The sequence below is a fragment of the Oncorhynchus gorbuscha genome, linkage group LG06 (assembly GCF_021184085.1).
Source record: "Oncorhynchus gorbuscha isolate QuinsamMale2020 ecotype Even-year linkage group LG06, OgorEven_v1.0, whole genome shotgun sequence".
Classification (NCBI taxonomy): domain Eukaryota; kingdom Metazoa; phylum Chordata; class Actinopteri; order Salmoniformes; family Salmonidae; genus Oncorhynchus; species Oncorhynchus gorbuscha.
The window spans coordinates 12,019,312-12,033,981 of NC_060178.1; the positions used below are offsets into that span (position 1 = coordinate 12,019,312).

General features: G+C 47.2%; 1 protein-coding gene across 1 annotated transcript in view; it reads left to right on the forward strand.

Annotated features, from left to right (window-relative positions):
- Positions 1–14,670, forward strand: part of LOC124037390 (unconventional myosin-IXAa-like) — an 80,835-nt gene that overhangs the window by 20,066 nt on the left and 46,099 nt on the right. Inside the window, exons 2-3 of the mRNA XM_046352092.1 lie at positions 1,238–1,325; positions 1,738–1,834. Of these exons, the coding sequence (XP_046208048.1) occupies positions 1,238–1,325; positions 1,738–1,834 (185 nt within the window). The remainder of the gene's footprint in view (positions 1–1,237; positions 1,326–1,737; positions 1,835–14,670) is intronic.

Sequence of the window (14,670 nt, forward strand, 5' to 3'; positions counted from 1 at the left end):
GTGCAGAGGCAGAGGTCACAGTGGCTTATAAATAACCAGATGAAAAGCTCAGAGCAGTGCAGAGGCAGAGGTCACAGTGGCTTATAAATAACCAGATGAAAAGCTCAGATCAGTGCAGAGGTCACAGTGGCTTATAAATAACCAGATGAAAAGCTCAGAGCAGTGCAGAGGCAGAGGTCACAGTGGCTTATAAAATAACCAGATGAAAAGCTCAGAGCAGTGCAGAGGCAGAGGTCACAGTGGCTTATAAATAACCAGATGAAAAGCTCAGAGCAGTGCAGAGGCAGAGGTCACAGTGGCTTATAAATAACCAGATGAAAAGCTCAGAGCAGTGCAGAGGCAGAGGTCACAGTGGCTTATAAATAACCAGATGAAAAGCAGTGCAGAGGCAGAGGTCACAGTGGCTTATAAATAACCAGATGAAAAGCTCAGAGCAGTGCAGAGGTCACAGTGGCTTATAAATAACCAGATGAAAAGCTCAGAGCAGTGCAGAGGTCACAGTGGCTTATAAATAACCAGATGAAAAGCTCAGAGCAGTGCAGAGGTCACAGTGGCTTATAAATAACCAGATGAAAAGCTCAGAGCAGTGCAGAGGTCACAGTGGCTTATAAATAACCAGATGAAAAGCTCAGAGCAGTGCAGAGGTCACAGTGGCTTATATAACCAGATGAAAAGCTCAGATGCAGAGGCAGAAAGCTCAGAGGTCACAGTGCAGATGAAAAGCTGAGAGCAGTGCAGAGGTCAGTGGCTTATAAATAACCAGATGAAAAGCTCAGAGCAGTGCAGAGGTCACAGTGGCTTATAAATAACCAGATGAAAAGCTCAGAGCAGTGCAGAGGTCACAGTGGCTTTATAAATAACCAGATGAAAAGCTCAGAGCAGTGCAGAGGTCACAGTGGCTTATAAATAACCAGATGAAAAGCTCAGAGCAGTGCAGAGGCAGAGGTCACAGTGGCTTATATAAATAACCAGATGAAAAGCTCAGAGCAGTGCAGAGGCAGAGGTCACAGTGGCTTTATAAATAACCAGATGAAAAGCTCAGAGCAGTGCAGAGGCAGAGGTCACAGTGGCTATAAATAACCAGATGAAAAAAGCTCAGAGCAGTGCAGAGGCAGGGAGCACAGTGGCTCGGACTCACTAGAAGGCAGGATGGGTTTACACCCCTGACTGATGAAGGAAGACATGATGACAGTTCCTCTGTGATCATCATTCCTTCTCTTCCTCTCTCTGTTCCCAGGCATGCTGGTAGTTAACGTGACCTGGAGAAACAAGACCTATGTCGGCACCCTCCTGGACTGCACCAGACACAACTGGGCCCCGCCAAGGTAAACAGGAACTCACAACACACATTCACACACACACACACACCTTTTCAAACTGAACATTCAGTCGGTCAGCCACTTGGAAACTGACATACTGGTTGTCTTGAGGGGCATATTCCCCCATGGCTTTTCCTTTGCTCTGGGGCCATTATGAATGAAATATCCTGGGTAACGCCTCCGAAGCTTCCCCCTCCCCGCTGACACAGGGCTTTCGAAAATGCAACAACGAGAGTTCTCCTCTGCCATCTATCCTGTCCTCAGCATCACAGAGCTGTCTGAGCCTTTTATAGACTTCTCTACTAAACACCCCACTGGTCTGTCCACAGCCTGCTGGGTCTGAGTGTCCTCAGCATCACAGAGCTGTCTGAGCCTTTTATAGACTTCTCTACTAAACACCCCACTGGTCTGTCCACAGCCTGCTGGGTCTGAGTGTCCTCAACATCACAGAGCTGTCTGAGCCTTTTATAGACTTCTCTACTAAACACCCCACTGGTCTGTCCACAGCCTGCTGGGTCTGAGTGTCCTCAACATCACAGAGCTGTCTGAGCCTTTTATAGACTTCTCTACTAAACACCCCACTGGTCTGTCCACAGCCTGCTGGGTCTGAGTGTCCTCAGCATCACAGAGCTGTCTGAGCCTTTTATAGACTTCTCTACTAAACACCCCACTGGTCTGTCCACAGCCTGCTGGGTCTGAGTGTCCTCAACAATGTGCAAAAGCTTGAACGCTATCTGTGCAACAGAATCAGGTAGTATTACCAATAAGCTATCTGTGCAACAGAATCAGGTAGTATTATCAATAAGCTATCTGTGCAACAGAATCAGGTAGTATTATCAATAGGTAGTAAGCTATCTGTACAACAGAATCAGGTAGTATTATCAATAGGTAGTAAGCTATCTGTACAACATAATCAGGTAGTATTATCAATAGGTAGTAAGCTATCTGTACATCAGAATCAGGTAGTATTATCAATAAGCTATCTGTGCAACATAATCAGGTAGTATTATCAATAGGTAGTAAGCTATCTGTACAACAGAATCAGGTAGTATTATCAATAGGTAGTAAGCTATCTGTACAACAGAATCAGGTAGTATTACCAATAAGCTATCTGTGCAACAGAATCAGGTAGTATTATCAATAGGTAGTAAGCTATCTGTGCAACAGAATCAGGTAGTATTATCAATAAGCTATCTGTACAACAGAATCAGGTAGTATTATCAATAAGCTATCTGTGCAACATAATCAGGTAGTATTACCAATAAGCTATCTGTGCAACATAATCAGGTAGTATTACCAATAAGCTATCTGTGCAACAGAATCAGGTAGTATTATCAATAGGTAGTAAGCTATCTGTACAACAGAATCAGGTAGTATTACCAATAAGCTATCTGTGCAACAGAATCAGGTAGTATTATCAATAGGTAGTAAGCTATCTGTGCAACATAATCAGGTAGTATTATCAATAAGCTATCTGTGCAACAGAATCAGGTAGTATTATCAATAGGTAGTAAGCTATCTGTACAACAGAATCAGGTAGTATTATCAATAAGCTATCTGTGCAACATAATCAGGTAGTATTATCAATAGGTAGTAAGCTATCTGTACAACAGAATCAGGTAGTATTATCAATAGGTAGTAAGCTATCTGTACAACAGAATCAGGTAGTATTACCAATAAGCTATCTGTGCAACAGAATCAGGTAGTATTATCAATAGGTAGTAAGCTATCTGTGCAACAGAATCAGGTAGTATTATCAATAAGCTATCTGTACAACAGAATCAGGTAGTATTATCAATAAGCTATCTGTGCAACATAATCAGGTAGTATTACCAATAAGCTATCTGTGCAACATAATCAGGTAGTATTACCAATAAGCTATCTGTGCAACATAATCAGGTAGTATTATCAATAAGCTATCTGTGCAACAGAATCAGGTAGTATTATCAATAGGTAGTAAGCTATCTGTACAACAGAATCAGGTAGTATTATCAATAAGCTATCTGTGCAACATAATCAGGTAGTATTATCAATAGGTAGTAAGCTATCTGTACAACAGAATCAGGTAGTATTATCAATAAGCTATCTGTGCAACAGAATCAGGTAGTATTATCAATAAGCTATCTGTACAACAGAATCAGGTAGTATTATCAATAAGCTATCTGTGCAACAGAATCAGGTAGTATTATCAATAAGCTATCTGTGCAACAGAATCAGGTAGTATTATCAATAAGCTATCTGTACAACAGAATCAGGTAGTATTATCAATAAGCTATCTGTGCAACAGAATCAGGTAGTATTATCAATAAGCTATCTGTGCAACAGAATCAGGTAGTATTATCAATAAGCTATCTGTGCAACATAATCAGGTAGTATTATCAATAAGCTATCTGTGCAACAGAATCAGGTAGTATTATCAATAGGTAGTAAGCTATCTGTGCAACATAATCAGGTAGTATTATCAATAAGCTATCTGTACAACAGAATCAGGTAGTATTATCAATAAGCTATCTGTGCAACAGAATCAGGTAGTATTATCAATAGGTAGTAAGCTATCTGTGCAACATAATCAGGTAGTATTATCAATAGGTAGTAAGCTATCTGTGCATCAGAATCAGGTAGTAAGCTTTTTCTTTGTAATGCTGCAGACATTGCGGACAAGGAAGGTCTTAGTATATTTTATTACCAGCAGGCAGAGTGTAATGGTGTTTGCCACAGTGTTCTGTATCAGTGGACGTCCAGACTCTTCAAAACATGTCCGCTGGCCCGTCCCAGGATAGGGAGACCATATTGTACACAGGGAAATTGACATCAAGGCTACTTTGTAGATTAATATATTAATTAAATGAAACAAAGGTTTGCCAAACCTCTAAGTAGACCTTGCAGTGAAATGCTGAATACTACAGGTGTAGTAGACCTCACAGTGAAATGCTGAATACAACAGGTGTAGTAGACCGAACAGTGAAATGCTGAATACAACAGGTGTAGTAGACCTCACAGTGAAATGCTGAATACTACAGGTGTAGTAGACCTCACAGTGAAATGCTGAATACAACAGGTGTAGTAGACCTCACAGTAAAATGCTGAATACTACAGGTGTAGTAGACCTCACAGTGAAATGCTGAATACAACAGGTGTAGTAGACCTCACAGTGAAATGCTGAATACAACAGGTGTAGTAGACCTCACAGTGAAATGCTGAATACTACAGGTGTAGTAGACCTTACAGTGAAATGCTGAATACTACAGGTGTAGTAGACCTCACAGTGAAATGCTGAATACAACAGGTGTAGTAGACCGAACAGTGAAATGCTGAATACAACAGGTGTTGTAGACCTTACAGTGAAATGCTGAATACAACAGGTGTAGTAGACCTAACAGTGAAATGCTGAATACAACAGGTGTAGTAGACCTCACAGTAAAATGCTGAATACTACAGGTGTAGTAGACCTCACAGTGAAATGCTGAATACAACAGGTGTAGTAGACCTCACAGTGAAATGCTGAATACAACAGGTGTAGTAGACCTCACAGTGAAATGCTGAATACTACAGGTGTAGTAGACCTCACAGTGAAATGCTGAATACAACAGGTGTAGTAGACCGAACAGTGAAATGCTGAATACAACAGGTGTTGTAGACCTTACAGTGAAATGCTGAATACAACAGGTGTAGTAGACCTAACAGTGAAATGCTGAATACAACAGGTGTAGTAGACCTCACAGTAAAATGCTGAATACTACAGGTGTAGTAGACCTCACAGTGAAATGCTGAATACAACAGGTGTAGTAGACCTCACAGTGAAATGCTGAATACAACAGGTGTAGTAGACCTCACAGTGAAATGCTGAATACTACAGGTGTAGTAGACCTCACAGTGAAATGCTGAATACAACAGGTGTAGTAGACCTCACAGTGAAATGCTGAATACTACAGGTGTAGTAGACCTTACAGTGAAATGCTGAATACTACAGGTGTAGTAGACCTTACAGTGAAATGCTGAATACAACAGGTATAGTAGACCTTACAGTGAAATGCTGAATACAACAGGTATAGTAGACCTCACAGTGAAATGCTGAATACAACAGGTGTAGTAGACCTCACAGTGAAATGCTGAATACAACAGGTATAGTAGACCTCACAGTGAAATGCTGAATACAACAGGTGTAGGAGACCTCACAGTGAAATGCTGAATACTACAGGTGTAGTAGACCTCACAGTGAAATGCTGAATACAACAGGTGTAGTAGACCTCACAGTGAAATGCTGAATACAACAGGTGTAGTAGACCTCACAGTGAAATGCTGAATACAACAGGTGTAGTAGACCTCACAGTGAAATGCTGAATACAACAGGTGTAGTAGACCTCACAGTGAAATGCTGAATACAACAGGTCGGCATTGAGGTTGGTGGTGCTGTGGTCGTGGCTGGGGGTTCCAGGGTGCTGGTCCGGGGTGTTGTCTCGGTGATCTCGGTGGGGTGGAGATTGCTCCGATTTGTTCCTGGATGGAGACTGTCACAGCCCCTCCTCTGCATTGCAGGGGCGGCTCCTCCTGCAGGCAGAGGAGGGTCGTTAGTGATCGGAGTCACCTGCAATCAGAGTATTTAAACTGTCACTAATATCACCTCTCTCTCTCTCCGCTCCTCCAGGTATGAACCTGTTTTGTTTGTTTCTTTGTAGTTTTTGCAGAGTTTTCCCTCAGTCATTCACACACAGATTCACGCATCCATGCACTTTACATACACCTTACATTATGATACTTCCACACCTCATTCCTTTTTCTTAGTTTAAAGTTAATAGTTTTGTTTACAATAAAGAACATGTTTTAATTGGCCTATACCTGTTGTTCGCGTCCCCTCATTGTTGCCACAGGCTATGAGCCGGCCTGTGACAAGTGGAGGCTCATCCGTAAGTAAAAGTTAATTGTCGGACATGCGTGTTTAAAGTGACCTCCTTGAGAGTCTTGGCAAGGATGGGGACTGTCTCCCTGTACAGGTGAACATGGTCATAGAGACAGTCCAGATCGAGGGTGGGGTGGTGGGGACTGTCTCCCTGTACAGGGGGAACATGGTCATAGAGACAGTCCAGATCGAGGGTGGGGTGGTGGGACTGTCTCCCTGTACAGGTGAACATGGTCATAGAGACAGTCCAGATCGAGGGTGGGGTGGTGGGGACTTTCTCCTGTACAGGTGAACATGGTCATAGAGACAGTCCAGATCGAGGATGGGGACTGGCTCTGTACAGGTGAACATGGTCATAGAGACAGTCCAGATCGAGGATGGGATTGTCTCCCTGTACAGGTGAACATGGTCATAGAGACAGTCCAGATCGAGGATGGGATTGTCTCCCTGTACAGGTGAACATGGTCATAGAGACAGTCCAGATCGAGGATGGGATTGTCTCCCTGTACAGGTGAACATGGTCATAGAGACGGTCCAGATCGAGGGTGGGATTGTGGGGACTGTCTCCCTGTACAGGTGAACATGGTCATAGAGACAGTCCAGATCGAGGATGGGATTGTCTCCCTGTACAGGTGAACATGGTCATAGAGACGGTCCAGATCGAGGGTGGGATTGTGGGGACTGTCTCCCTGTACAGGTGAACATGGTCATAGAGACGGTCCAGATCGAGGGTGGGATTGTGGGGACTGTCTCCCTGTACAGGTGAACATGGTCATAGAGACAGTCCAGATCGAGGGTGGGGTGGTGGGGACTGTCTCCCTGTACAGGTGAACATGGTCATAGAGAGAGTCCAGATCGAGGGTGGGATGGTGGGCCAGGTGTACATTGGGTCGCAGAGGTCCTTCCTCTGTAGAAGGGTTGACATAACGATTCTTGATTTGGGGAAGATTGTGGAGGCCTTCTCAATCACTCCCCGTAGTGCAGTCGCCACCCACTCCTGCTGAGTATGCAGCGTCGCTGCTTCCGATGTGTATGATTATGTGGCTTGGCGACCCGAGATGGGCCTTGTCAAGCAGTCCCATGGCACTCTGCGTTGTTGGGTACCACACCTTTCTCCTTTTGTGTCTAGGGAGAGACAAAGACAGTCTGTGTCTGAAGTCTGTCCTCTTTTCTCTTTCTCTCCTGCAGTCTGTCCTCTGTTCTCTCCTGCAGTCTGTCTTCTGTTCTCTCCTGCAGTCTGTCCTCTTTCTCTCCTGCAGTCTGTCCTCTGTTCTCTCCTGCAGTCTGTCCTCTTTCTCTCCTGCAGTCTGTCTTCTGTTCTCTCCTGCAGTCTGTCCTCTTTCTCTCCTGCAGTCTGTCCTCTGTTCTCTCCTGCAGTCTGTCCTCTGTTCTCTCCTGCAGTCTGTCCTCTGTTCTCTCCTGCAGTCTGTCCTCTTTCTCTCCTGCAGTCTGTCCTCTGTTCTCTCCTGCAGTCTGTCCTCTGTTCTCTTTCTCTCCTGCAGTCTGTCCTCTGTCCTCTGTTCTCTCCTGCAGTCTGTCCTCTGTTCTCTTTCTCTCCTGCAGTCTGTCCTCTTTCTCTCCTGCAGTCTGTCCTCTGTTCTCTTTCTCTCCTGCAGTCTGTCCTCTGTCCTCTGTTCTCTCCTGCAGTCTGTCCTCTGTTCTCTTTCTCTCCTGCAGTCTGTCCTCTTTCTCTCCTGCAGTCTGTCCTCTGTTCTCTTTCTCTCCTGCAGTCTGTCCTCTGTCCTCTGTTCTCTCCTGCAGTCTGTCCTCTGTTCTCTTTCTCTCCTGCAGTCTGTCCTCTGTCCTCTGTCCTCTCCTGCAGTCTGTCCTCTGTCCTCTTTCTCTCCTGCAGTCTGTCCTCTTTCTCTCCTGCAGTCTGTCCTCTTTCTCTCCTGCAGTCTGTCCTCTTTCTCTCCTGCAGTCTGTCCTCTTTCTCTCCTGCAGTCTGTCCTCTTTCTCCTGCAGTCTGTCCTCTTTCTCTCCTGCAGTCTGTCCTCTGTTCTCTCCTGCAGTCTGTCCTCTGTTCTCTCCTGCAGTCTGTCCTCTGTTCTCTCCTGCAGTCTGTCCTCTGTTCTCTCCTGCAGTCTGTCCTCTGTTCTCTCCTGCAGTCTGTCCTCTGTTCTCTCCTGCAGTCTGTCCTCTGTTCTCTCCTGCAGTCTGTCCTCTGTTCTCTCCTGCAGTCTGTCCTCTTTCTCTCCTGCAGTCTGTCCTCTGTTCTCTCCTGCAGTCTGTCTTCTGTTCTCTCCTGCAGTCTGTCCTCTGTTCTCTCCTGCAGTCTGTCCTCTGTTCTCTCCTGCAGTCTGTCCTCTGTTCTCTCCTGCAGTCTGTCCTCTGTTCTCTCCTGCAGTCTGTCCTCTGTTCTCTCCTGCAGTCTGTCCTCTTTCTCTCCTGCAGTCTGTCCTCTGTCCTCTGTTCTCTCCTGCAGTCTGTCCTCTGTTCTCTCCTGCAGTCTGTCCTCTTTCTCTCCTGCAGTCTGTCCTCTGTTCTCTCCTGCAGTCTGTCCTCTTTCTCTCCAGCAGTCTGTCCTCTGTTCTCTCCTGCAGTCTGTCCTCTGTTCTCTCCTGCAGTCTGTCCTCTGTTCTCTTTCTCTCCTGCAGTCTGTCCTCTGTTCTCTCCTGCAGTCTGTCCTCTGTTCTCTCCTGCAGCCTGTCCTCTGTTCTCTTTCTCTCCTGCAGCCTGTCCTCTCTTAGAGTGGTCAGATCGTTATTACTACAGCTCTCACCTCCTTTGTTAGATCAGCCAGCTCTCACCTCCTTTGTTAGATCAGCCAGCTCTCTCCTCCTTTGTTAGATCAGCCAGCTCTCTCGCCTCCTTTGTTAGATCAGCCAGCTCTCACCTCCTTTGTTAGATCAGCCAGCTCTCTCGCCTCCTTTGTTAGATCAGCCAGCTCTCTCGCCTCCTTTGTTAGATCAGCCAGCTCTCACCTCCTTTGTTAGATCAGCCAGCTCTCACCTCCTTTGTTAGATCAGCCAGCTCTCACCTCCTTTGTTAGATCAGCCAGCTCTCACCTCCTTTGTTAGATCAGCCAGCTCTCTCGCCTCCTTTGTTAGATCAGCCAGCTCTCACCTCCTTTGTTAGATCAGCCAGCTCTCTCACCTCCTTTGTTAGATCAGCCAGCTCTCTCCTCCTTTGTTAGATCAGCCAGCTCTCACCTCCTTTGTTAGATCAGCCAGCTCTCTCGCCTCCTTTGTTAGATCAGCCAGCTCTCACCTCCTTTGTTAGTTCAGCCAGCTCTCTCACCTCCTTTGTTAGATCAGCCAGCTCTCTCACCTCCTTTGTTAGATCAGCCAGCTCTCACCTCCTTTGTTAGATCAGCCAGCTCTCTCTTGAGTCCGTCTCTCTCTTGCTGAGCCTCTTTCAGCTGTGTTGCAAGGCTGCTGTCCTGCTCTGTCCTCACCTTGGTTAGGAGCTCCTCTAAGGTGTGGTTGTCTGGTTGCTGTTTGCTTATGCTCACCCTCAGCAGGACCACCTCCCCCTCCAGTCTGGTGAACTCATCCCTCATGGCAGCCATGGTGGTGAGGAGGGCCTGAACCTGCTCTGCACTGAGGGGGTTGCTCTCCTCCTGGGGCATGTCCTCCACTATGGTGGAAGAGAGGTGCTGGATGTGCCTTTTGGGTGGGGAGAGTAGGGGTGGTGGTGCTGGTGGAGTTTGTCTTGTGGGAGGGCATGTCACTGGTGGTGTACTCTCTCTGCTCTCTCCTTAATGGTCTGAAAGTCTGTTTCAAACAGCCTAATGTTACCTTGCACCATGACAGTCCCAGTCTTGTAGAGGTTGATTGTTATCATGGTGCTGTCAGGGTCGTCTGTCTCTTTGACTTTCAGCGTCCACCCATTACAGATTCCCTCTTTCTTTATGGATGGGTAGTGAGAGCACACTGCTGAGCGCCATGCGTTTGGCGGGTCAGTGAGGAAGATGAGATTACTCACATCACCGTTTTTGTAGTTGTCTGCGAAAAGGGTTTCTGGCCTCCCCTTTAGTAGTGTCTGTTTAAAAGCTTTCCTCGTTGTGTCATTTTTGGCCTCTGGAGGGTAGGGAATGGATTCAGCGCTGAGGAGGAGTGGGGACATGGTGCTTGTGGGCTCTGCTACTGCTGCTGCTGCTCTGTTCTGCTGCCCCGTTGCCATGGCAACCGATTTGTTCGTCTGCTGCTGTTGCCAGCTAGCTGTAATTTAGCTCAAAAAACAGCAAAAAGAGTGACAAATCTTCACACAAAAAAAAAACACAAGATATGTTTAAAGTTAGTCCGTCTCATTTTTTTTTTTTGGTTTACTCACTCAGTTTGGTCGTTTGATGTAGTTGTATTAACTCCCCTTGCTAGGTTTCTTCTGGCTAGCTTGTTAGCATGCTGGCTAGCTTGTTAGCATGCTGTCTAGCTTGTTAGCATGCTGTCTAGCTTGTTAGCATGCTGGCTAGCTTGTTAGCATGCTGGCTAGCTCGAGTCAAAACTTGAGGCGCAAAGTAACTTTTTTTCTATTCTGAATGAATAGAGTTGTTGTTCATCACTTGTCTGAAATTCTTTTTAGATTTGAGTGTTATTCTCATTTTATGAAGAAAAAAATATGAAATATATCAGGAGCTCAAGTTGAATATGTCTCTCTTTCTCACCCACCTCTGTCTTTCTCTCGCCTTCCTCTTTGTCTCTCTCCCGCCCACCTCTTTGTGTCTCTCTCGCCCACCTCTGTCTCTCTCTCTCGCGCACCTCTTTGTCTCTCTCTCTTGCCCACCTCTGTCTCTCTCTTGCCCACCTCTGTCTCTCTCTCGCCCACCTCTGTCTCTCTCTTGCCCACCTCATTGTCTCTCTCGCCCACCTCTGTCTCTCTCTCGCCAACCTCTTTGTCTCTCTCTCTCGCCAACCTCTTTGTCTCTCTCTCTTGACCACCTCTTTGTCTCTCTCTCGCCCATCTCTTTGTCTCTCTCTCGCCCACCTCTTTGTCTCTCTCTCACCCACCTCTTTGTCTCTCTCTCGCCCACCTCTCTCTCAACTCTTTGTCTCTCTCTCGCCCACCTCTTTGTCTCTCTCTCGCCCACCTCTTTGTCTCTCTCTCGCCCACCTCTTTGTCTCTCTCTCGCCCACCTCTTTGTCTCTCTCCCGCCCACCTCTTTGTCTCTCTCTCTCAACTCTCTCTCTCGCCCACCTCTTTGTCTCTCTCTCGCCCACCTCTTTGTCTCTCTCTCGCCCACCTCTTTGTCTCTCTCTCGCCCCACCTCTTTGTCTCTCCGCCCACCTCTTTGTCTCTCTCTCTCGCCCAACTCTCTCTCTCGCCCAACTCTTTGTCTCTCTCTCGATACCTCGCTCTCTCTCTCTCTCTCTCGATACCTCGCTCTCTCTCTCTCTCTCTCTCTCGCTCTCTCTCGTTTCCCCTCTCTCGTTACCTCTCTCTCCTTGTTACCTATCTCTAGTTACATCTCCCTTTCTCTCCTTACCCTCGCGCTCTCTCACATTAATAACCCTGTCTCTCGCGCTACTCCCTCTCGTTACCTCTCTCTCTACCCCTGTTGGCTGTTGTGTAAAGGCAGGATGGTATCTCCTGTCTGATCAGCGTTGCCTAATCCTGTCAAGCCCTGTGGCGCTTGGCGATCTGTCAGAACACACTGGGCTGTTGAGATTGGGGATAAGGGAGAGGATCAGAATCTGCCATGAGTCCTCTCCCAGAGCCGCTAGTAATAGCCCTTCTCGGAGCGGGGATGATTCAGAGACTGAGAATAGCAACAGGATTGTGAGAGCTCCGTGGAGTGGTTCACCAGCTTTACTTAGTGTTGTTTTAATATCTAGCTTCTATCTATTGGCTGTTGCTGGGGATTGGTGAGTTCTCTGGTTTGAGGCTCTGTTATTGTGGTGAGGGTTGATGAGGGCAGCGAGTTCTCTGGTTTGAGGCTCTGTTATTGTGGTGAGGGTTGATGAGGGCAGTGAGTTCTCTGGTTTGAGGCTCTGTCATTGTGGTGAGGGTTGATGAGGGCAGTGAGTTCTCTGGTTTGAGGCTCTGTTATTGTGGTGAGGGGGTTGAGGGCAGCGAGTTCTCTGGTTTGAGGCTCTGTTATTGTGGGAGGCTGATGAGGGCAGTGAGTTCCTCTCTGTTTGAGGCTCTGTTATTGTGGTGAGGGGTTGATGAGGGCAGTGAGTTCTCTGGTTTGAGGCTATGTTATTGTGGTGAGGGTTGATGAGGGCAGTGAGTTCTCTGGTTTGAGGCTCTGTCATTGTGGTGAGGGTTGATGAGGGCAGCGAGTTCTCTGGTTTGAGGCTCTGTTATTGTGGTGAGGGTTGATGAGGGCAGCGAGTTCTCTGGTTTGAGGCTCTGTTATTGTGGTGAGGGTTGATGAGGGCAGTGAGTTCTCTGGTTTGAGGCTCTGTTGTGGTGAGGTTGATGAGGGCAGTGAGTTCTCTGGTTTGAGGCTCTGTTATTGTGGTGAGGATTTATGAGAGCAGTGAGTTCTCTGGTTTGAGGCTCTGTTATTGTGGTGAGGGTTGATGAGGGCAGCGAGTTCTCTGGTTTGAGGCTCTGTTATTGTGGTGAGGGTTGATGAGGGCAGTGAGTTCTCTGGTTTGAGGCTCTGTTATTGTGGTGAGGGTTGATGAGGGCAGTGAGTTCTCTGGTTTGAGGCTCTGTTATTGTGGTGAGGATTATGAGAGCAGTGAGTTCTCTGGTTTGAGGCTCTGTTATTGTGGTGAGGGTTTATGAGAGCAGTGAGTTCTCTGGTTTGAGGCTCTGTTATTGTGGTGAGGGTTGATGAGGGCAGTGAGTTCTCTGGTTTGAGGCGAGGGTTGATGAGGGCAGCGAGTTCTCTGGTTTGAGGCTCTGTCATTGTGGTGAGGGTTGATGAGGGCAGTGAGTTCTCTGGTTTGAGGCTCTGTTATTGTGGTGAGGATTTATGAGAGCAGTGAGTTCTCTGGTTTGAGGCTCTGTTATTGTGGTGAGGGTTGATGAGGGCAGTGAGTTCTCTGGTTTGGGGGCTCTGTTACTATGGTGGGGATTGATGAGGGCAGTAGTTCTCTGGTTTGAGGCGAGGGTTGATGAGGGCAGTGGTTCTCTGGTTTGAGGCGAGGTTGATGAGGCAGTGAGTTAGGCTGGTTTGAGGCTCTGTTATTGTGGTGAGGATTAATGAGGGCAGTGAGTTCTCTGGTTTGAGGCGAGGGTTGATGAGGGCAGTGAATTCTCTGGTTTGAGGCTCTGTTATTGTGGTGAGGGTTGATGAGGGCAGTGAGTTCTCTGGTTTGAGGCTCTGTTATTGTGGTGAGGGTTGATGAGGGCAGTGAGTTCTCTGGTTTGAGGCGAGGGTTGATGAGGGCAGCGAGTTCTCTGGTTTGAGGCTCTGTTATTGTGGTGAGGATTTATGAGAGCAGTGAGTTCTCTGGTTTGAGGCTCTGTTATTGTGGTGAGGGTTGATGAGGGCAGCGAGTTCTCTGGTTTGAGGCTCTGTTATTGTGGTGGGATGAGTGATGAGGGCAGTGAGTTCTCTGGTTTGAGGCTCTGTTATTGTGGTGAGGGTTGATGAGGGCAGCGAGTTCTCTGGTTTGAGGCTCTGTTATTGTGGTGAGGATTTATGAGAGCAGTGAGTTCTCTGGTTTGAGGCTCTGTTATTGTGGTGAGGGTTGATGAGGGCAGCGAGTTCTCTGGTTTGAGGCTCTGTCATTGTGGTGAGGGTTGATGAGGGCAGTGAGTTCTCTGGTTTGAGGCTCTGTTATTGTGGTGAGGGTTGATGAGGGCAGTGAGTTCTCTGGTTTGAGGCTCTGTTATTGTGGTGAGGATTTATGAGAGCAGTGAGTTCTCTGGTTTGAGGCTCTGTTATTGTGGTGAGGATTTATGAGAGCAGTGAGTTCTCTGGTTTGAGGCTCTGTTATTGTGGTGAGGATTTATGAGGGCAGTGAGTTCTCTGGTTTGAGGCTCTGTTATTGTGGTGAGGATTTATGAGGGCAGTGAGTTCTCTGGTTTGAGGCTCTGTTATTGTGGTGAGGGTTGATGAGGGCAGTGAGTTCTCTGGTTTGAGGCTCTGTTACTATGGTGGGGATTGATGAGGGCAGTGAGTTCTCTGGTTTGAGGCGAGGGTTGATGAGGGCAGTGAGTTCTCTGGTTTGAGGCGAGGGTTGATGAGGGCAGTGAGTTCGCTGGTTTGAGGCGAGGGTTGATGAGGGCAGTGAGTTCTCTGGTTTGAGGCTCTGTTATTGTGGTGAGGATTAATGAGGGCAGTGAGTTCTCTGGTTTGAGGCGAGGGTTGATGAGGGCAGTGAATTCTCTGGTTTGAGGCTCTGTTATTGTGGTGAGGGTTGATGAGGGCAGTGAGTTCTCTGGTTTGAGGCTCTGTTATTGTGGTGAGGGTTGATGAGGGCAGTGAGTTCTCTGGTTTGAGGCGAGGGTTGATGAGGGCAGCGAGTTCTCTGGTTTGAGGCTCTGTTATTGTGGGGAGGATTGATGAGGGCAGTGAGTTCTCTGGTTTGAGGCTCTGTTATTGTGGTGAGG